The sequence below is a fragment of the Sceloporus undulatus genome, chromosome 6 (genome assembly GCF_019175285.1).
Source record: "Sceloporus undulatus isolate JIND9_A2432 ecotype Alabama chromosome 6, SceUnd_v1.1, whole genome shotgun sequence".
NCBI lineage: Eukaryota > Metazoa > Chordata > Lepidosauria > Squamata > Phrynosomatidae > Sceloporus > Sceloporus undulatus.
This window is the reverse complement of record NC_056527.1, coordinates 135380898-135404928: the sequence shown is the minus strand read 5'-3', so window position 1 is coordinate 135404928 and position 24031 is coordinate 135380898. Positions and strand designations below refer to the sequence as shown.

Below are 24031 nucleotides of genomic sequence, written 5' to 3'. Positions count from 1 at the left end.
GGGGACAATTTTAAAAAGATATACAGATACACCTTCTTGTTTAAATAAAGCCCCGCACTCTGTTAATTTCACTGCTTGCTCAGTCTCCCGTTAACTCCCTCCTGTGACCTTTCTGTAAACTGCACACCATGTGCCCTAGCTTCTTTAATGCCTCCAAATGCAAAGCAGTTAAAAACTAATGAACGAACGAATGAACACTAATTCAGATTCACACTAATTGATTCCGATAACAAAGAATGAACAAAAGAAACTCATCTGCTCACCCTACCCACCCCCATTCATTTTAAAAGCACTCCTTCTAAATTCGTTTCTGATTCCTTCCCAAGACCACTTGTGTGCTTTATTTCTTTCATCTAGATTATGCACATTTTCTGGATCACGTTCTATAGTCCCAGGGGCCTTTCTGTTAACAAGACAGTGATACAGAGGTTAGAAGCCAATCCTCTCCCTGCCTAGTACTGCAAAACCATTTCATCAATGGCAGGAATCTCAGAGTTTCACATTGCAGGAGCTCAAGAGCTCCTCTGTAGTGGGGAACTGATTTGCAAATCTGCAAGGAGAAGTACAACACTGAAGTGCGGCTTGTTTACAATTTGGTACAATTCCACAAGGACTAGTGCTGGCGAATCCATTTCTACAAACCAAGTGGTAACCACCATTCCTGCTACAGGAAACTAAACCCCATGGTTTCTGCAGGGAGCAATAAGCAACAATAGTCAGAATGATAACCATAGTTGTACTCACCGATTCTCAGTGAATGTGGGCTGGCAGTGATCTTCATTAGCCACACCAAAAGGAGCACCAGAGGCGCCAAGATCCGGGGCATCTTCTATAAATCCTCATGGAGCTCTGTGGTGGTCTGGGCATGACATAACTCTGCAAGAGAGACAGACAGGGAGAAAGAAAGGTGCTATGAAAACCTGTTATACAAAATGGCACTGTGTGCCCCGAACAGAAATCTCTGGCCCTTTATATCCTGTTTCACCAATGCTGCAATCCAGGCGGTATAGTCCAAAGTTATAATACAAATAATTAAACCCATGGCTTCCATATTGTCATTAAGCCGATATACCAGGCTTCTATAATGTAATGAATTCCATATGGTTTTCTTAGACAAGGAATAACTAGAGATAATTTGCCATTGGCTGCTTCCACCTTGTATTACTTGACGGCCCGCTATCCAAGTACTAACCAGACCTGACCCTGCTTAGCTTCCTAGATTAAACAAGATCTGGTGCTTTTACAGTTTTTAGTCTTTGCTGTTGTCTTATGGTTTTGACTGGTCTTTAAAAGGAGAGAAAATTCACGAAGGAGGGTGGTTCAAGCAGCACTTATAATCAATAAAAGCTATGTTCAGAGTCAGTACACCTCTGGATCCCAGATCCTGGAGGAGATCTCCTGGGGGAAGTCTGCTACTTCACATGTTATTAGTAGCCTTTTTGGAAGCCAGGAAGCTGAACTGGATCAGAGCTTAGGAAATAACCCCTTTTCCAAAGCTTTCAAGTGGGTTGACTTTGAGTCTGAATAGCAACATATCTTTTTACATGCATAACTTTGGACCTTCCTAATGGATATAAATTGTTGAGTTGTTGCTTTGGGACTTCTCCCTTTAAATGTCTTTCATACAAACTGCTTTTCTACTATATAGTATATAGTTTTACATATTATTTAATATATTCAAGAGCGGCTCTTTCCCCTGCCACCACCATGGCTCTCTTGCTACCAGCATTTGCAAGGGAACAAGAATTAAATCAGCTTGAGAGGTTTCAACCTTTAACCACAACAGTGGTTACTCTCGCCACTTCTGCAAGATTGATAGGCAGGTGGATGGAAGCACCAATTAGCTCCAACATTGTATCAGCAATCATCGAGCTGATCTATAACAAAAGGCGGATCCATACAATTATTAAGAGCTATTTTCTTCCATTACGGATACACAGCTGCAAAACTGAATAAAAGATCACAACAAAAACAGGGACAGGGACTGGAGGATGGAGATCCAGAAAGAGACCCTTGGAGGGAAAAAAATACAAAATAAAACTTGTCATACAGCTAGTAAATGGAAGCAGAGTGAGGATGAATTATGGAAGCATTGTGTAACATTTATTATCCCTTCTTTACTCTCTTTTAACCCATATAAACAAATCAAGGCTAATTCACACATTCCAGATACATGAGAGCATGCCCAAAGAAAGTAGAAAGTCAAAACCCACTTCTCTTATTTTTGTCTGCATCTTCTCCACCAAATGGGCTTGATTTTTTTTTATAGACATCATTATATATTTGGGGTTTTTAAAAGGGTAAAAGTATGTAAAACTTCATAATATAACAAAAAATCAAATGGAAGACAAGGACAAATGGGGAATGTGTGAGTCTCCAGGTGTCAGTGGGAGAAGGTTGGGATATAAATGAACAAAACAACTACAACATCCACCACCACCACCAATGTGTCCACACTGGGTCTAAAAATCAGGGTCAGCAAAGGGTGCCCTTAGAGCCACCTGTGGCCACCTGTGGCCACTACGGCTGGTTTTTTTGGCCCCCAGCTGCTATGTGAATGGACTCTTCTACAAATCTCAAGGAGAGAAATTTCATCTTTTCAATACAGCAGTGGTACTCAAAGAGTTTCAGTGGTACTCAAAGAATGGTAGTCTCTGGACTAGTGCTGGTCCAAGAGGCACTGCTGGTTCAGGGTGAGTTTCCAGGAAACAAAGGGACAGTTATAGCCAATGGGCACAAACATGGTGCTATTCTCTGAAACAGAAAAACCCTGCTGGTCTTCCACCTCAGACAGCTTAAGAGCCACTGCAGTAGCACAATATCACAAAATGAAGACTGGAGTTCCAGACACTTCTGTGGTTGTTTCTTTCTTTCTTTGTTATATATTTATTTATTTGGCATTGTTGGCAGTCTAGCCAGCCCCCTCCTCCCCCTGGAGTTCCCAAAGAGAGAGAACTGGCACCTAGATCCATCAAAGTTGCCCACCTCTGCTGTAAATAAATGCAGCCACTGGGCACTTTCACAAGGAGCTTTATAAATGGAAGGTTAAGCTGGTGCCGGTCAGAAAATTCAGGGACGGGAGACTAAATTAAGGATGGAGAAGGGCAAGATGGATTGCCTGGAGGAGGACAGAGGAGAGTCCGTGCTGAGCACAAGCTGACAACCAGAAAAACACCCTCAGTTGCTAACTTTAGCTACAAGAGCCTAAGAACAGCCTCCCTGTCCTGGGGCGACAGCAATGATAAATGAGGCAGGAGGTGGAGGAGAGAAGATTCCCAGCACCCTGGAAGGTGTCAGTAATTGCAGCTGAGAAGCCAGACAGCCAACGTACAACCAAGCAACTGCAGAAAAGGAGATCTCCGGCTCAGCAGTCGATTAGTGCCTCTTCTGCTCAAGGCTGAACTTCTACCTGCCAAATAATCTTCAGCTTAATGACAGTCATTTAAACCCCCCCCCCCCCCCAAGATGCAAGGGCTCACTATGGAAAGAGTCAGGGATGTTTGCACAGAAGCCATGCCATCAGACCTAGGAAGCTGTTTGTTTTCATCCAGGAAGCCTCTCAAGTGATTGCAGTTGACAGAATAGGAAAGGGGCCACTCAGTGATCTGCACACAATGAGTAGCATCCTATAATCATAGAATCTTAGAGTCGGAAGGGATCACAAGGGTCAGCTACTCCAATCTGGTCATATAGGAATAAGGAATTACAGCACTCTTAAAATCCAAAGACATAGCCATGATAGTCTGTAAAATCAGTATGGAAAGAGATACCCCATGTTGTATGGAAAGAGATTTGTAGCACCTTTGAGGCTAACTGAAAGAAAGAAGTTGGTAGCATGAGCTTTCAAAGAAATGAGCATAGTAGGCTGAAATGCATATTGCTTCCACAGTAAGCTCAAATGTATCTGAGGAAGTAGGCTCAAGTCTATGAAAGCTCATGCTACCAACTTCTTTCTTTCAGTCAGTCTCAAAGGTGCTACAAGATCTCTTTCTAGCAGTCCTAAAAGATGCTCAGCCAACCTCTGCTTAAAGACTTCCAAAGATGGAGAGTCTACCTCTCTCCAGGGCAGTATATTCCACTGTTGAACAGTTCTCACAGTAAAAGAAATGATTCCTAATGCTGAGGTTGAATCTCTTTTCTAGTAATTCGAATCCATTGGTTCATGTTCTAGTCTCTGGAGCAACAGAAAACAAGTTGGCTCCATCTTCTACATGGCATCCCTGCTGGATCAAGCCAAAGCCCCATCAGCCCAGAATCCTGTTTCCTACAACAGTACTCTGGATTGATGCCTCAGAGGAAGAAAACCAAACATAAAAGCAACAACTAAGTGCTCATCATACCCACCCCACCACTACATTACAGGCAACAGTAGTAGGAAAGGCATCCTCCCTCTGTTCTGGAGGTTCCATATAGCCACCATGGACCTGGAGGTTGCATATAATCAATAGCTTATGCTTACCATGTAACCAATTCTGATTATGGTCTAAATCCCATTGTTAGTCCTAATTAAAGTAGAACCACTGAACCAGTTGGATTTATCTATCTATCAACTCAACTTTCGACAATAGATTCTACTGTTTTATGCTGGTTGGACTAACCAATGGCATCCCACGCTACACCTCCCAGGTAAAAGAGATCGGAAATAATGTACTTAGCCGGTAATGAGTTTCTTCTACAATGTGGACACAACTGAGTCACATTCAATCAGTCTAATGATCTCAAAGCCAAGAGTTTGTTCTTTCAGCTGAGCTGCCAGTGAGCATCCAATTCCATACAGTGACAAACACTTTGATTAGGTTGAATCCCCGAAGACCAAGACATCCTTCATGCTTCTAAATCCACTGAACTAACCAGGTGAAATGGCTAGAAAACTACCCACCCATCCAAGGAAATAAGATAGGACAATTTTCTTAAAGCATCCATTCATTCAAATGGGCAGCCCAAAAGGATCAGACTAGGACCACTGGAGGGTCAATTTGGCCCAGAGGATCCCCACACATGATGCAAATAAGAAAAACAGCAAGAAATATTTTCCTGTCCACTAGTATCTTACAATTGAAATTTCAACAGCAGGGAGGAAGAAATATGACACATATGACCCAACTGTTTCTAGTTACCAGAAACAATTTCTGTTTTGTGGATGCATTCCTTAACAAAATATGAAATGAATACATATACACACATTTGTTTTTCTGGCCTTCAAGTGAAGATGATGTTCCAAAAACACTCCATGCCCCATTCCAAAAGGCAAAATGCCTCTTCTAAGGCTTAACTCCTGGCAACGCATGAAAGTGAAATGCCCTGGACTTTTGGTCCTATCCTTTGTGCCTTTGGTTTACCTATATCCTGCCATATAGCCCCTGAGAATTTCTCTGAAATTGAATTTGGTCCTTGGATTTTGTGAAGGTGTAGAAGAAATCTGGGGGGGGGGGAATGGGGGTGGGAGAGTTTTTCCAAAGGCACTTCCCTTCCCAAAAAAATTGGGGATGGAATGAAAAGTTGTATAATGCAATATTTTCTTGTAGAATGATGAATAAAATTTTAGGACAAAGTGTTCAAATATTTGTTGCTCTGTTGTTGTTGTTGTTGTTGTTGTTGTTGTGTGCCTTCACATTGTTTCCAGCCTATGGTGACCTGAGATAAACCTATCATGGGTTTTCTTGGAAAGATTTGTTCAGAGGAGGTTTGCCATTGCATTCCTCTGAGGCTGAGAAAGTGTGACTTGTCCAAGGTTTCCCAATGGGTGTCCATGGCTGAGTGGGAATTTGCAATTGCATTAGTCCCATTCTTACCCTCAGACCACTAAATCATGCTGATTCCTATGTTCATATATTTACTTGCCCAAAACTATTTCTAAAAACTAGTAACAATAAGACTTGTACATAGAAAGACTTGTGCATAGTACAACATGTGTAGCTGGGCATTGCAATTCCCGGTCTAGCATTCCTTTTCTCTGTTATTTTATTAGAATGAATGCATTCTGTCTGGATGACACTAAAAAGAACCAGAGGAGACAAAATAATTTTCTTTGTTTTACTAATATTGACAGTTTCTTGTTTTTATTGCTTTTTACCCACTCTTAATAAACTGCCAAAAAGGAAGAGGCTCCCTACAGTTTGGAACTCTCTGGTTCCATTTGTAACCAAAATGTTTTAAAAAATTAAAAAGAAATTAAATTTGTAATTATTGTCTGAATGAAGTGTGCTTTTAATATACAATCATGATAATGTTATGCCAGACAAAATTATACATAACACATTTTATGTTCCCAAAATAACAAATTGACTTTCAACTGTGCATTTTTAATTTTTTTTTCCTGTAGCTTTCCATTTGTGTTCAAAAATATATGGGGTTCCTCACCCTGCCAGCTTTACAATTTCTAGAAATGTTACATCTCTATCTTTGATGTACACTGATATTTATGGCCATAGTTAACATTCCACAGACTATGACATTACATTTTTATTTTGGTTTGGCTGAAGAAATTCAGCTGAGTCCTATATGAGGCCTTCCTTTCTCTTCCCATTTTACCTTCACTGCAACCCTCAAAGGTGCATCTGAGAAACAGTGACTGATTCCAAGTGTACCCAGGTTCAAACTACTAAACACTAGGATTGAATTTTTGGGGAAAGATCTATTGTTTGCTTTGATCAAACCAATGTATCAAAGGGAAATGCCTAATGGAAGAATTTGCTCCACATTTTTAAACCAGGTGCTGCTTTTTGTTGTTGCTGTATCCCTTCAGGTCATTTCCAACTTATGGCAACTCTAAGGCAAACCTATCAAAAGGTTTTCTTGGTGAGGTTTGTTCAGATGAGGTTTGCTATTGCTTTCCCCTGAGGCTGAGAGCATGTGACTTGCCCAAGGTCATCTAGTGGGTTTCATTGCTGAGCTGGGAATCGAACCCTGGTCTTCTGGGTCATAGTCCAACACTCAAATTACTACAGCTGCAGTCAAACCTAAATACGCTAAAGGCACCAGATCCTGTCTGGTCTTGGAAGCTAAGCAGGCTCAGTGCTAGTTACTACTAGGATGGGAAACTATGGGGCTGTACAGATGGGCAGTGGGATGCTGCCCCTTTTTGCTCCAGACTGGGGCTACTTTTTAGCTCCCTGGAAAGGGCAGCATAGCCACGATGGGGCGGCATAATGATGCCCCTTCCACACTGCGCCATTTGGGCACTGAGCCAGAGCCACACCATGATGCCACACACCATATAGAAGAGTGCATGGCATCATGGGAAGATGGGGATGGAATCACAGCATCCAGCATGCAGATGCTGCGCCGTGGCTCCACTCACAGGCCGGCACAAAGTGCCAGTCTGTATTGTGCCAGAGGAAAGAACTGGCAAAACCATCTCTGAATATTCTTTGCCTCAGGAAACCCTATGAAATTACTGGGGTCACCATAAGGTGACTTGAAGGCACATGTGCACACAGCTCAGTTCTCCATCCCATGCTTTCAGTGCCAGGAATGCACTGCTCCTATTCATGAGAGCACAAGGAAACATCCAGCTGGGTAGTGCTCCAGCACCAAGTAAAGCTGTGGATGATCCATTAGAACAGAACCACATCAACCTATCCACCCCAAGGCACTCACACAATACTCCTCACTTGCTGGTGCTGTGAGTTATTCCAAAATACTGCACTGCTAGTCATATTTTTTGGTGGTCAAGTCTTGTGAGATTTCTTTGGCAGATAGGAGCTCAGATCACAATAATTTATTCCCACGTCCTGCTCCTCCCTGCAACTTGCAGCCCTGAAGATTTATTACAGAGCTGGAAAGGTGCCTCTATGAATTGATTCAATAAAAGAGATGCATTTTTCCTCTCTTCTGTGTGGCCAATGCCCCAAAGTGAGTTAAATTCTCTACCCTCCCCAACACCAACACCATCACATTTAATTAAGCGGTGGATAAATTCCTCTGCACAAAGTAAAATGCGCTGGCCATTGGGAGGGGCTGCTCTGATAATTTGCATGCTTTAATTACATGTAATTAATGTAATATGCATATAATTTTCAGGACCGTGATGAGTGCCAAGCCACAGCTGGTTATCGCTCGATGCTTATTCTTAAATTGTTGATCTAAAGAATGAACATCTTTGTACTTTATACTCCGAGGGCTAAAACGTGACGCTTCTAAGTTTTTCCTCATCTTTTCTGAATTCTTGCATTAAAAAAAGTTTTAAAGAAATAAGCAAATAAGCAACCAAACTTGTTGCCCTGACTGTCAGATCCGCTTCTGGTTTTAGTGTCTGAGTTACAGTGTTTGGTAAGTGAGGACAGGGCTTTCTCGGTGATGAAGGTGCCTTGGTTGTGGAAATCACTCACTGGAAGACGCTCTCACAGAATCATAGAGATGGAAATGACCAGAGAGTCAACAAGTCCAACTTTCCAGTCAATGCAGAAACTTCAGCCAATGCAGGTAACTGTTCAGCCTCTTTCAAGCAAGTGTTGCATCACCTTTCAGCAACTGATTCAGTGTATCTACTCTAACTAGGACAGTGGTGGTTTTTAGCTCACTGGCAGCAACTTCTGACTTCCATGTCAGGAAGGTAGAGAACTGGGTTCTGCATACTTTTGAAGGAGATATCCAAGGTGCTGCAGATGTTTTGGAGATATAACTCAGTACCATGGATAGCACTTTTAATATGTGATCTAAAACCTTGAAGGCACTCATACTTCACTGGCATGGAAGTCACTCTATCTGCCTCTGTGGGATGCTGTTGCACAGCAGCTCCTCTAATACTTTGATACTTTGATCCCTGCCTAGTGGACAGGACTCTGGCTTCACTGGTGAGATGAAATTCCTCCGCAAGGGTGATGGAAGTGAGAAAGCTGCCCAGTCTCTCTGTATCCTCACCACATCCTCCACTTGCTTCTGTCATCTTTGTGCATTTGTTCCCTCCACTATATTGTATCACAGATAAAAGCAAAACGCACTAAATTCTGCAAAGAATAAGATTTTCAGAAGAATCACAAAAAAGAACAGAAATGGGAGAGAGAAGTATAGCTACACAAACATGCCTGATATCGTAAATAATTAGATCTAATTGCAAAATTTTGTTTTGTTTGGCTTATGTATCCAGTTTACAGTTCTGTTTCTATGTTTCAGTGTTATGTGTGCATGCGCAGCGACTAGCAACAGACTCTTTTGTAAGACTAAAATGGCTCAGAAACACTAAGCACATGGGAAATTGGTTACTGCCAAGTGCTTGCAACAGCTGAATTGGGTTATGGAACAACATATGATTTGACGGCTTTGAGGCAGTTATTTCAAAACTTTCCAGGTTATTGACAAAACAGCAGGATCGAGTCAGAATTTACTCGTGCCGGTATTAGGGCAAGAGACACGCAGAGCTAGCTAACACACTGTGTATCTGTACACATACAGATTCGATTTCTAACACTCTGCACAGCAATTTTACAAGCCCCGATAGCCACTGACAGTCAGGTATTACCTCTCTCTAATCTCCTTAGGTCTTCTATGCATCCACCTGGAGAGATCTGATCCTCTGGACTAGGGCTAAAACTGCACAGTTCATGGATCTGCCAAACACACAAATGATTAGAATAGGGTGAGGAGTGGGCAGATAATCTTGCCTTTGGTGGCAGCCCCCTTACTACCATTTTAAGAATGCTATGAAGGCAACATGTTGTAGCCAAAACCAGATGGAGCACACCCAACCTGTTTTAAAAATAATATAAAGCACCGCACAACAATGCAATTCAATTTAAAACACCGTTAGGAGAGTGGAATGGGAACTTATTCAATAACAGGGTTTTCCATAAACATACTTGAAGGGAAAACATAATAACCTCGACATAAAATAATTGCTAACTTAAAAGCAGGGTGAGTTTTAAGAGCGAAAATTTAATGGCTAAATTCCCCCAAAACTTAATTTTGAATATTATTGTCTTTATTAATCAGATATATAGCCATTTTAAGGCACTATTTATTGATGGAGAAAGCTTTTTAGACAAGTCTCCATAAAATACCCAAAGTGTTATGCAGTAAAACCAGGAATTAAAATGACGTATCTTTTCAAAAACAAAAGATGACAACATTTAGCAGCAAGAGCGGTAAAACAGACACTTAAAATCATGCATGATTCAGCCATCTAGGGCTACAGTTTTAAAAGGCCTACCTGTAACAAACTTTTTTTATTTGAGCAGTTTGCAAAGACAGATGGAGCAGGACAAAGGTGTAAATTCCATAGGAAGGGCATTATGACAGTGAAACCTCATGGAGCACAGAATCAATAGCAGCAATGACAACAGCAGTGGACAAAGTGTGATCCTGGAACTGCATGTGGCCTTACTAGGCTCTTTCTTCCCAAAAAAAGGATGAATCCCTTCTCCAGAAACGAAGTCTCCAGAAATGGAAATTGACTTTTCAAATGGGCTGCAGCCTCCTTCTCCCTGCTCTACTTGACTTCACCAAATACCAATTTTCCAAAACCAGAAGTTGCATTTGAAATTTTGTTTTGTGTTTTTGGGGCAGAAAATTGCCCCCCACAACCTCCTGTCGATGACCCACAACAAGTGAGAATGATGACAAGACCTAGGCTACAATCCTTGCTTGGTTAAAAGGTTCACTGGATGATCCTGGATCAGTAGCTATGTCCAGAGCAACTTGTTGTGAGGAAAAACTGGGTTGTAGAGTTGGAAAAGAAACCTATATATGCCACCTTTGGAGAAAGGGCAGATTTAACATGGAATAAATACATAACGAGACTCAAGGGCAATTCCCAGTTTTGCAATGAATTTCACAGTTAACCTTCAGCGAGGCATATTCTCTCAGCCTCCCTTAGGTAAAAAGTAGCATGATACAGTGATTTTATTCAATTGATTCAATCAATTTCAGCTGTCTCTTCTGCCGAACAAAACTTGTGTGGCTCCTAGGTATTTGCATGTCAGTGGAGGAACTATGACACAAATGAAAAGATAATCTGAAATGCAAGTGTAGAAAAATTCAGGAGTTTCACTGAATATGATTGAGAGCCCATTATGTGGCCTATTCTATGGTGGTAAAAAAGGCAAAGAAAAAGATCCATCACCATTACCGTTACACCTGCTTAGTGTCATCCAGTGGAGCTTTTCCAAGTGATATAAGGCCTTCTTAACAGAGAGGGGTATGGTAAAACCCTCAGTTGGAAAGCTGTGGCACATATGAATGACACTTTGAGGATACAGTTGCCTGTATCAGCCATGACTTGCCTTTCACAGTTGATGAAGATGGAAGGCAAGATGGTTCATCTGTCTGGGTGAATAGTAACCATCCTGTTCAAGACTGGGTCACGCTTCTTCAAAAGCAGGGATGAAGAACTTGCAGAGACTCAGGGAGGACATGGGACCTTCCCCTCTCCAAAAAGAACAAACATACATCAGGGCAACCAGAAGCACTTGCTGAATTGTATTGCTGAATTCAAAATGGCTCCTGGACATACATGCAAACCATTAAAAGTATCCTTGGCTGCAAACCCAACCACACCACTTTAGAAAGCAAGAACATGCTGCCATTCATGAGAACAGCCACCGGCTATGTATATAAATATGCTCTAACCAGTGTGTGTGTGTGTGTGTGTGTGTTTGTGTGTGTGTGTGTGACTACAATTTCCTTTTATTTTTGTGCTCCATTTCAGAAACTTACTGGATGCTCCTCATAGCTGTTGTTTTCACCAGCTAGGAACGCCAGTGCCAGATGTTGAACCTGTGGTTCCCTGGTTCATTCCAAAGAATAGGTAATGTAACACACTGCATTGGCATTACTTACTTTCATGTCTCATCTTCCTCCAATGGGCTCAAAGTGGCATACAGGGCTTTTCCCCCTCCGTGCTTTGCATGCATAGCAACACTTTGAGGTAGCACAGTTGGACATGAAGTGACTAGCTGAAGGTCATCCAATGAATTCTGTGGATCAGTGGACACTTGAACTTGGACCTTGAAGTCCCAATCTTACTCTTACTCATCACTATACTGTTTGGTTCCCAAATCAAGCCCTGTAAAGTAGTGAAATTGTGACTTTAAAAAATCCCCTACCCAAACCTTTGTCCATCATTCTCCCCCACCATTCAAACCCTGAATCTTCTGCCTGATTCTTAGTTGGTGGCATTTGCTAAGAGAGGCCACCCTTTAGGAAATGGCAGCAGCTCTCACAGCAGGATCAAGACCCCCCAGAAAACATTTCACACTTGCCAGCATTTGTTAAATGAAACATAAAAGACTAACTGTGGAAGGCAAAATAGTTGGAAAAGCTTGTCAGAGAGGCAAAGAATAGCCCTGCCAAAGTAAGATAATGAAAAGTGCAATGACAAATCCCTCCATCCCCACTGCGTCTGGCGGAAAGAACTGGAAAAGCTGAATCCTGCACCCTGGTGTGATCTCAACTCCCCTACACCCACCTCTTTAATATCTTTCTTTGTCAGTGTGCCGACTGGCCATAATGACACATTACATTTCCATATAAGATCTTGCAGAATTGTACAAAAGGATATGGAGACTGCTACCAACTGAGCTACTTCTAGACCAAGGGTTTTGGACAGTCTCCCATCCATAAGCTGAAAGCATTGCCTTGGTTAGCCTAAGATGGGATTGGCTCTACTGCAGCTCCCAAAATTCTTTACTGTGGGCTGTGTTGGCTAAGGCTGCTGGGAATTGCAATCCAACAACCTATGGAAGATTGCAAGATTTCCACTTGTTGGGCACAAGCTGGCCCAAGAAAGGCAATTTTGTGATCTGGGAGACTAGGGGGGATTTTTTCAGGCAGACAGATTCTTTGGAGGCTTTTGTTTACCTCGGTCATGATAATGTTAACCCCATCCCTTCATGTCTACTTCTGAGCATAATGGCCAGGGAAAAGGTAGATCCTCTCTCCAGATTAAAGAACCTGGCATAAACCTCTCAGGTCTAGACACTAGAAATCATCCCAAGGGCTTTGCTGTTGCCTATAATTCTCACACAATCGAAGGTGGTACAATGGAGGCGTCGTTTCCCAGCCAAAACAATCATTTTCTTTCCTCCTGCTATAGGCTGTACTCAAATGGGCCTTGACAGTTTGTTCAGTCATTTTTGTTTTATTTTATGTTATTACATTGCCACTCAAATAAATAATTTCCAGGACAGCTTCACTAAAAGACACAAGATTTTCATCTATAAAAACAGTGAAATAGAAATGTAATTTAACAAACCACCAGTGTTTTTTTTTTTTTTTGGGGGGGAGATAAATAAATACAGCAAAGAAGTTATCCAGAAAACTCAAAACCAGACTGCAAGGTTAAAATTCACTTCTAAAAACCTGGGGAAATAAAAGGGGATTGATTCGGGTGCCAGACAATCCTTCCCAGGGAGAGCATTCCAGAGATAGGATGTCAACATCTAGAACAGCCTTTCTCAACCTTTCTTTACCCTGAAGGAAATCTTGAAATAATTTTCAGGTCTCAGGGAACTGGAGCAGAGCAATTATTATATTATATTATGTCTGGATGATGATGATAATAATAATAATAATAATAATAATAATAATAATAATAATAATAGCTTTCCACATTTTGAAGGATAGGGTTGCTATAGAGTCTTGACTCCTGTCCAATTCATTCAAACTGAGCAACATGGCTGGAGGGATTTTTCTTAAATCCAGTGGGAATCCTATTAGCAGCAGACGCCTGGATTTCCAAGAAATCCCTCTGATACTGGAAGGCAGATCCTCTAAAATAAAATAGGAATAATTGGATAGGATGCTGATCTCACTCTGGAGAGCTGAACTGGGCAAAGGTGGATTACTCCATGCTGTGCGAATTGAATCAACCATGCTGGCAGGTCTATGTGAACAAGTAAAAGCAGCCCTGACCAGACTGAGAGAGAGCAGTGCCATGGAGTTAAGACAGCAATATTCCGGCTGAGCAGTTGGAGGGCTGGGGGGACGGAGAGGTTGAAGTGATAAGAATTGTTGTGGAGAGGGGGAGAAAGAGGTGAGAGCAGGTGGTGCTTAAGAGCTGCCAGACCAAACTTAATGGTGACACAGAAGTGATGGAGCATCAGTCTCCCGTAGAGGAAGCAGCGGGTTTATGATTAGCCAGAACATGGAGCACAGGGGGAAGCGGCATTCACCTAATTTGTTCATCCTCTTTCAGGGCAGAAAATGACTTCCTAATACTTTGTCTTCATCTGCGTACTTGGGAAGATGGAACACACACTGCCTTCTATCTAATGCATTGGTCTTTAGCTGTAGTATGTCCTAAAATGTAATATTTATATTATGATTAGGATTCATGTGGCTCTCCAACTGCTGCTGGATAGCAGTTCCCATCAGCACCAGCCAGTATAGTCAATGGTGAAAAACTGCTGGGAGCTGCAGTTCAAGGACATCTGGAGAAGTGAACTGACACTGATACAAAAGCTAAAATGTTGCCAGCTCTCAAGTTCACATTCTGGTTTTTTTTACAGTTATACTTAATCCTATCAAGTATTTGAGCCTGAAGACCATCTCATGCCCATTACTTTGTCCATGTATTACTACTACAACCCTCAACACACCATTTTACCAAAGAGAGATGCTACGACTGAATGGGAGTGGTTTGCCTTAACCACCCAGTTGTGAATTCATGGCAAAATGAGATTTGAACTGGGGACATCCTGATCTACACCACAGACTCTTAACTGTAGCTCATTTTGCCAAGCTACAACAGCCTTCACTTTATTTTGGTGCAAATATGCAGGAGACGGACACTTCCAAGTTCTTTCTCCACACTTGTACATTAAGAAAAGATGGATAGGGTTAGCCCAAAAGCCTATCAAATCCAACTGTCACTTCGCACAATGGTGAACATGACGCAACTACACCCTCTCATTTGTGTTTCACTGCATACTGCCTCTGATACTGGAGGCAACACATAGCTGTCTTGACTCCTGGCCATCAACAGCCTTATCATCCATGAAATTGCTTAATCCTCATTTTAAAACATCCAAGTTGGTGGCTGTCACTACATCTTGTGCTAGCAAAGTACAGTTTAACTGCCTGCTCTTTGGGGAAGTACTTTCTTCTATTTGTTTTTAGATCTTCACTAAATATGCCTGGAAAAGTTTGGAGGGCAAGAAAAGGTCTTCCTTTAAAGATCTCAAATCTCAGATAGGTCCGTATCAGGAGAAACCATTTTTTCAGATAATCTGGACCCACTGCAAAGGGCTTTCTAGTTCATAACCAAGTCATAACTTTTAATTTCTCCCATGTCTTCCCATGGTGGAACATAGAACATAGAAAAAGGTCTCTCCAGTAGACCTCAGTCTTTGGTGTTGATGATTTGGTGGCCAGCCTCTTGAGAGGTGATGCCTGAATGGCCCCACATCTCACTGTCCCCTGGTTGCTCATTCATGACTGAAAATCCAGCCTTCTCAATTGCACTGATATAATGCCATTACTTTGACTTCTACTCCAATTAAAATACACAAGAAGAAGACTATGACTCGCCCAGCAGTCATCCGCAACTCCCTAGGACACTTCTGAGAACTGCCGCATGACTGGATAATTTGGAGCATGGAAAGTTTGGCAGAGACTCCTCACATCAAGGGAAGCGTTCCCCGTTAAAAGGCTTTTCATGTGCTTAGCTGTGGAAAATACAAAGCACCAGAGAAGATAAAGAGAAAAGGCAATGGATCCTTCCTCACTTTGTGCCGTGAAATAATTTTGACGGCATGTTTAGACATTTTTTAAAAGCAAGATTTGCTTTCTCAAGGGGAGCGCCTGCTTCGAGGGGGGAAACATACGGCTGCATATTTAATGCAATCCACTTTGTTGTGGTATGGAACGCTCTTCCCAATTTATGTTGTAGCAACTTTGTGAGATCTTGAGATATTTGCGAGGAACTTGTTATTCATCATGGCAGAAGCTAAAGACAGAATATGCTGTAAAAGCAGGGAAATGATGCATGTGCAAATGCTGATCCTTCTGTCTGTGGTGTTGAAAGCATCCCTGAACACCAGCTACATCTTCTGCTTTGCTGACTGTGCCCTTTGCAAGAGACATTTTCTAAGACAACAGGTTTCTCTCTTGCACAGTGATTTGGATTGTGTGAAGGTATACACAACTGTCAATAATCTTATGGGGGAGAGATCGAGTGGCTGGCTTCATTTGAGAAAGTCTTTAAGAGTCTAGAGAAGGGGAAGACATCTGTACTCTGATTGCAAGTTGCATCAGCCCTTGCCAGGATAGTCAATGGTGGGGGATTATGGGAGATGGAGTTCGAAAACATCTGGAAGGATACAGTTGTCAGCCCCTGGTCTAAGGTCTGCATATCTTTAACCTTTAAAGCTCCACATAGCCAAAGAATGTAGGAAATGGCCTTATGACATCTGATAGCTGAGTTGAGTCAAATTCTAATGCAATGATGTCAGTCTCCAAACTTATTTCAAGATGCCAAAGCTGAACTTGAGTCCTTCTGCCGCCAAGGTTTGCACTCTTCTATGATATTCTGACCACAATGTTTCATATCAACCTGCCTGAGAACTATGTTTTCTCAGGAACTTGCTTTCCTCCTCCTTACAGATCTTTCACGTTTGTGATCAAAATTAACTATTTAGCCTTTGGACTTTATGACCATGACATTCCCACTTGGCCTATGCCACTTTTTGTATGGTTGCATGTGGGCCAATTATGTAATATTTTATTGCTATTATTAACTGCAATAACACTCCTGATCTGTCTTATTTCATGGATTCTGCTTATAAGCTGTCTTGAATTTTGACACAGAAAAGGAGTATACCAATTGGAAGATAAATAAAAACCTGTGAGATCCCTGTCTCTGGACATACATGCACATTGTTCCCAGATCCAGCCGGTGGATACAACAGAGAGGAATTTTTCAGGTGTGACACCCAAATTGTTGCCTGGTCTTCCCAGAAACCCCACCAAAAATGTGTTGTTTCAGCAGGCACAGTTAATGGATACGTTCACAGCTGTTTTTACTATTTCATTCACCTATTCCAATGCCCTTGGTAATGTTTTGTTTATTTATTTTATTCAAATGAACTTTTATATTTTAATGTTTTTAAAGAAAACTTGCAAGCTTCTTTCAGTAGTGTTAATATAAAAAAACATAATACATAAAATGATACCAATAAGTAAACAAAGAGAAATCAATGCCTATCTCAGTGTCAGCACAATCCTCCAATGTTCAGTCAACTGCAAAGTTCACCCAAGATCTTCTTCTCAATAATAACAACTATGTACAATATTCAGAGGAAATGGCACATCAATAAGTAGTCTAAGGCTCTGTTTCTATGTTCCTGTTCAAGAAGGCTTTCTAACCATGAGGTGAAAATAGTTTCTTGAGATAATGTACTCCAAGCACTTTCAACACTAGCTGTGTGTGGTGTGTGTGTGTGCATATATATATATATAATTGTTGTAAAAAATACATAGTGCCTTCAATCACAGTGTGTGTGTGTGCGTGAATCTGTGGTATCTAAATAATCTTTTCATTACAGTTTATATTTCCCAGTTGCTGTACCCTACTGTAGACTATCAAAGACCTTTGTATAAGAAGAGGACTCTTTGGCTGGAATGCCATAGACAAAGAGGATGAGACAGAAAGAAGCACTTTAACTGAAACAGAGCTTGGAAAAGTTGCTTTTTATTACACCCCCAGAATCCCCCTGCCACTTGGCCATTAGCCATTTGGCCACTGCTAAACTCCTAAAACTAACCTTTTCAAGCTTAGCCTGGGATCATTTCAGCAACTGAAACGATGTTTCTGCAAAGGCGTCTTCCTTCTGAAGAAGGAGGAAAACAGTGAGGTCTCTTCCATCAGTCTGGCTGAGACCAACTACTGTTTGATTCTTTGCTTACTAGAAATTCCTCAGTCCATGACCATTCCACTTGGCTGTTTCAGACCAAAGAAGAGCCTCTCATCATCCGCTCAGCAGGGACACACTATCCTTTTTCCATTATCTTCTCCTCCCAGAACTGACCCGTGCAGCAACCAAGTCACCTGAATGCATTTCCCTCTTCTTTTCCTATGCCTTTTGCATTGAGTTTATTACATTCTAAATCATCACTTTAAATCATGAATCACCTTGAAGAGAAAGGTAGTACATAAAGCTAGCATATAAGCACTCCAAGGCACCAAGACTTTACCAATGTCTTCCTTAAAAACTGATGAATTCCCCACCCAAACTCCCAAGCACACAGCCATTGTTGCAACCATACCAGTCCCAGTGCCAGCAAAAGGGATGTATGCTTCACTGAGTGCATGGCACAGGAGCAAAGCTGTTGTTGGTAGTGTGTGTCTTCAAGCTGTTTCCAATTTATGCCAATACTAAGGTGACCTTATCACAAGGTTTTCTTAGCAAGCTTTGTTCAGAAAGGGTTTGAGGCTCAGTAGGTACAACGCACCCAGCTGGTTTATATGGTCAAATGGGGATTCAAATCTTGGTATCCAAGAGTTGTACTCCAATGTTCAAGTCACTAGACCACCCTGGTTCCAGAAACAATAGGAACTGTGAGATCCCACCTGAATTAAAAGGAAGCAAAGCAGTACCTCTTTAATCCCAGATGGATCTCACTATTCTTGTTTCTCATACTTTTGTTTCATACTCTTAAGTGGAGTCCATAGCCCAGAGTTGCACTGTGTTGTAAAGCTACAGAGAAGAGCAAGTACTGTTATGGGTTAGCTACATGTTTTGTTTTGCAGTAAAGGAATAATGGGAATAATCTCACTCACACATTTCAGAATTGTTGTTAACACTACTTTTTTTATCAGAACCGCATCTCTGCACATCTCTGTGAGATCCGTTGCTCGCACATGTCAGCACTGTGAATAAAAATGAAACCGATAATGTGGATGCATTTGAAACTTGTCAAAGACCTGCAGAATTTTAACCCACATCTATCCACATCAATTATTCACACAGCTGATAATGTGAATTTGTTAGGAAATCAATTATCATGGGTTTTGTGGTGGGTTTGGCAGCCCCCCAAAAAAACTCAAACAGAAAATTTGAAATTCATATGAACAACACAGATTCGACCCACATTCTATCAGGGTTATTTACACAGTCTGAATAACCCCCAGTTTGGTTCCAGAACATAGGACAGCATATTAAATGAACTTAAAGGCATCATATAGCTATCTGGCAGGGTCAAATCAAAGGCGTGCAGAACTTGGAGCACTATCCAAGACTAGTCTGATTTGCACTGAAAACTAACACTGAGGGCTCTGGAGAGTGAGGTGTTCAAAGTCCTAGCTCCTTTCGTTTTGTTTTAAATGTATTCAAGGACTTCTTACCCACCGCTCCATTATCTTACTTTCCAAAGCAGTCATCTAGGTACTCTAGCAGTGCTTTAATAACACTGACTGTTCTTAACGTCAAGGTCTCCGTGTATCTTTCTCACAATGGTCAACTAGGTATACAGTACCTGGGGTTCCCACAAACAGCACAAAAATGCAATAGTCTTGTATTATTGTCTCCCAGCAACAGTTTTGCCAAAATTTAACTGGCTAAGAGTGAACCTAGCAACTTTTTGATCACAACACATACTGAAAAATATCCCAGTTCTTAGCAAATTCTGGTAATCTTAGTAAAGCATGAAGGAAGGGGCTTTCTTCAGAAGTTCCCAGAGTTGTCACCTGGGGAGGTACCTTCAGATACATTTTTAATATTGCAGCAGGCAAAATCCAGAATCAAATTTGGGTTGTATTATATCCTGATCTGAGAAATGTTGCTAATCCTAACATTCTCTTAAGTGTCCCCTTGAATTCCTCTTATGACTCATGCAAGGAGAACATCCGCCCACATTCACTTCAGAATTTTACTTTAGGCAAAATGGAGATGGCAACATTAGCTTCATACCATGCGAAGGTCAGGCAAGAAATTGAAATACCTCAATATATTAGCCATTCCAGTTCTAAAAGTATATTCACAACTAGGCAATGTTTACCTCTGTGCATCAATTTTCCTGACAGCTAGTGTGGTGTAGTCATTTGAGCATTGGAGTATGACTCTGGAGACCAAGATTCAAATCTCCGTTGGCCACAGAACCCCAGTAGGTGACCTTGGACAAGTCATGCTCTCTCATCCTCAGAAGATGGCAGTGGCAATCCCTCTCTGAAAAAATCTGCTGAGAAAACCCATGAGAGGGTCACTTTAGGGTTACCATAAGTCAGCAATGACTTGAAGGCACACAACAACATCAATATTAACTTTTCTCTATCAGGCTGTAACTCCCTTGGGTCTTCCCAGTTCCTGGGAACTCTTATCAACCATCTCATTGAGAAATAAGAATCTGCTCCAGCATTCTTTTCTTTTCTATCTTTATCCAGATTCCAACCAGGATGTGGAGGCAATGGTCTCCTTCTCTAGTTATTTTGTACTCAAAGATATAGTTTCTCTATACATGGAAGTACCAATGAACGTTCATGGAATCAGAGCTGGGTTGAGGGACAGCTGTTAGAACTGAGATAGAAGTGAAACAAGGGAGTGAGAGCAAGCAGCCAAATCAGAAGCCAAAGCTAAGCCCCTTGAGGACTGAAAGTGTTATGTCAAGAATGATCCATAAGCAATAGACAGGGATGAGCCCGGGAATCAGTAAAGAGAGATACAGTCAGCCCTCTATATTAATGGATTTTTTTAAATCTATGGATTCAAGAATCCATGGCTTATAAATATTTTTAAAAATATAAATTCCATCAAACAAACCTTGATTTTGTCATTTTATATAAGGGACAGCATTGTACTGTGCCATTGTATTTAATGAGACTTGGGCGTCTATGGATTTTGGTATCCATGGAGGTTGCTGGAACAAAACCCCAGCAGATACCAAGGGCCCACTGTACAGAGAAACCCATGAAAGCCAGGAAAGTGATTATAACTCACAAAAGATCCCAGACCCAAACAGGAAGGGTTTACAATACTTTCTATTAGAATAGTAGAGTTTGGCAATTGTCTGTCCAGATGGAAAGGACCAATCCAGAACTCAAACATATTTTGCTGCCCAGAAATACACTCCGAATCGCAGTTCTATTTGCTCACCAAGTGTAGTAGATGTTAGTTGTGGTCCCAACTGTTCCTACATATGCAAAACAGTCATCAGTGGATGCATCCTTTGTGAATTTCTGCAGTCCTTACATTAAACCATCTATGCTAATGGTCAACATTATAACCCATGGTAGCAGAGTCCATGTCAGTTACGCATATATGAAAAGCACTACAAGATACCTCCCCAAACTCCCACTGACTTGCCCTCCTCTCTCCAGCAAAGCAAAACAAAACTGTATCATGTGGTGCTTTGAGAAGCCTTCAGGCTACCTACTGAAATTTGGGAGAAAATACCTACCCTGACCATTTGATTTTGATGGATTGTAAGAGGAAGCATAAGCAAGAAAATGCTGTTCAAGCAAAGATGGTAACTCTCTCGCAGCTGAAGCAACAAATTTAACAACTGCAGTGTGGAAAGGAATCCAGAGGAACTGTCAAGAAAAATCAGTAAATACCTTTTAAAGAGCTTCTTCCCACCCCACCTCCTCCTCCTCACCCTCCAGACAGATGAAGTTAATGGCTTCTGTATGCGGGGAAATCTTGTCTGGAGAGAGAGCTGGGTTTAAGTGAAACAACAAGGGGTAGGAGGAGGACAAGGCAAGAAATGAAGAACAACAACAAGACTGGAAAAGTTGTTGCTGAGCTGGGGATACCTTGTGGAGGCGGGTGGCAAAGTCACTTGGAAGGGAAGTGGTATGAAAAACCATGGTCAGAATTGTCAGTTACTTAGTTACGTATACTAAGTAACTACATTAAGCAAACACAAGTACATTAATTTTACTAAGGGCCAGTACAGATGGACACTTTGCGACGGCCTGGGCCCAAACGTAGGGCTAGGTAGGGCTCAACATTTACATGCTGCAAGTCCTACTATCAGTGCCCGTGCACCATTGTAGCATGTGCCCATCCATATGGGTGCGCCATGAAGACGCATGGGCGTCAGAGCACCCAAATGGCTCTGGCCAGAAGAGGCATCATGACACCGCATGACAGCGGTTATGACACCCCTAAAAAGAAGCTGCCTAGAGCGGCTTCTTTTAGGGAGCGTGTCGATGCTGCAGCATGCGGCTGTTGCAGCACCAACCAGGGGCAAAGATACATTTAACCTAAATGTACCTAGTTAACCTAAATGTACTTAATTTCGTTAAGTATGCTAAGTTAAATAAGCAACATCTCCTGGCCGACCTCCCCATTTAACCATGCTCATGTCATTCAATGTTTTTCATGTCATTCATCCTGTACACCCAGGTCTTCTAGGAAATGTTGGCTCTGAATGGTCAGGACTAGACTGGCAATGGTTTCCCAAAGGACTTTTCCATCTGCTGCCCCCAGACTGTGGAATGACCTTCTGGAAGCGATACAACAGCTGAAAACAATGACAGCTTTTACAACAACATTAAAGGCACATCTCTTCCAGCAGGCCTACCAAATCGGTGTATAACTTTTTAATTTGTATATTTTAAAGAATGTACTCATATGTGTGCACTTCAATGGTTTTATAGTACTTTGTATTTTAGCTGTGAGCCAGCATGGCATAGTGGCTTGAGAATTGGACTAGGACTCTGGAGACCAGGGTTCCATTCCCAGCTCGGCCATGAAACCCCTCAGATGACCTTAGGCAAGTCACATACTCTCAGCCTCAGGAGAAGATAATGGCAAACCTCCTTTGAACAAATCATACCAAGAAAATATGATTATAGGTTAGCTTTAGGGTCGACAAAAGTTGGAAATGACTTGAAGCCATTTTAACGGTTGGTTTTATGTGTTTTCTAATTATGTTTTGTATTTTAATATTCTGTGCCCCACCTTGAGCCATGAGGGGAGATGGGAAAGGAATTAAAATCATCATCATCATCATCATCATCATCATCATCATCATCATCATCTGATCACTGGCAGAATGGTCCTTCTTCGTTGATGCCTAGTGAAGTAAGTTGGGTGACAGGGAGTTACAACCGTGGCAATAGTGTCAAAATCATGATCAAGTAGTGATTACAAATACTGAACAGTTACCTAGATTTACTTGTCCATGACTAGAATTCAGAGGCATCAAAGGTCAAAGACTATGAACAACTCCCTTAAGTTAATCTTAGTGCCTTTCTGACTTCATTCCCTGTTGTGTCATTCATTTACCCTTTAGTTTCCAGATTCAGTTCTGCACTCACATTTCATCAACAGAGCTCTGTTGGATCACACCAAGATTTCATCAAACCTGGGAGTCTGTTATCTTTCCTGTACAAATGGACGACACTATTACTGCTAGGCTAGACAAATGACAATAAGCTTTAGAAAATCCAAATACTGGAGAGAGATTTGGTGCCTTGCGTTTTGCTTTGCTCAGTTGCTCTCCTCCTGCAAAATTGTTTTTTTCTGGAAATGTCTAGGAAACGGAAAGTGAGGGGAAAGCAGAGTCAAAATAGCACGGCACATAGTAGGAAGAAGCAATTTGTTTCATGCTAACAGGTTTTATCTCTATTATCACCTCCTCTTGCTCAAGCATGGAGCGGTCCTAACTGAATGACCCTTTCCTGCAGCTGTGCCTTTGCCATCCTAGGATGAAGCAGCAACAACAAAGGGGCTCTTTCATTTCTGGGGACTCCTGGAGAAGTGAGATATTGCAGAACTGCGTCTCACCTCGGAAGAGTTCACTCCGGGCAAAGGACATTACAGAGGAAATATAACAAAGGAAGCTGGTGTAACCCTGCGAAAAAGGCAGGGGTTGTTTTTCTAGTCCAGTTTAGCAGCAAGACAGGGGGAATACAGCCTCAGAAACAACAGTACTCTTCTTAGGGAATTCAAGGATTATATATGAACTGGAAGCACATTTTATTTAAAATACGAGCATCAACATCGGTGCTCTTGCAGAACCCTTTATGGTTCTAAGGATTGCACTACTCCAGTGAGATAGGCCTTCTGCTGGTCTTCTAATAAACCGGCATAAAATCCTTGAATCTGATGCATCTAGGTTTGAATGTTGGACTGTGATTCTGGAGACCAGGGTT

The 24031-nt window shown here is 41.7% G+C and overlaps 1 protein-coding gene across 1 annotated transcript in view; it reads right to left on the bottom strand.

Moving 5' to 3' along the window:
• GRIK4 (glutamate ionotropic receptor kainate type subunit 4) overlaps positions 1 to 24031 on the bottom strand; it is a 434886-nt gene that overhangs the window by 278191 nt on the left and 132664 nt on the right. The window contains exon 2 of the mRNA XM_042475094.1: positions 745 to 876. Within this exon, the coding sequence (XP_042331028.1) occupies positions 745 to 826 (82 nt within the window). The 5' untranslated portion in view covers positions 827 to 876. The remainder of the gene's footprint in view (positions 1 to 744; positions 877 to 24031) is intronic.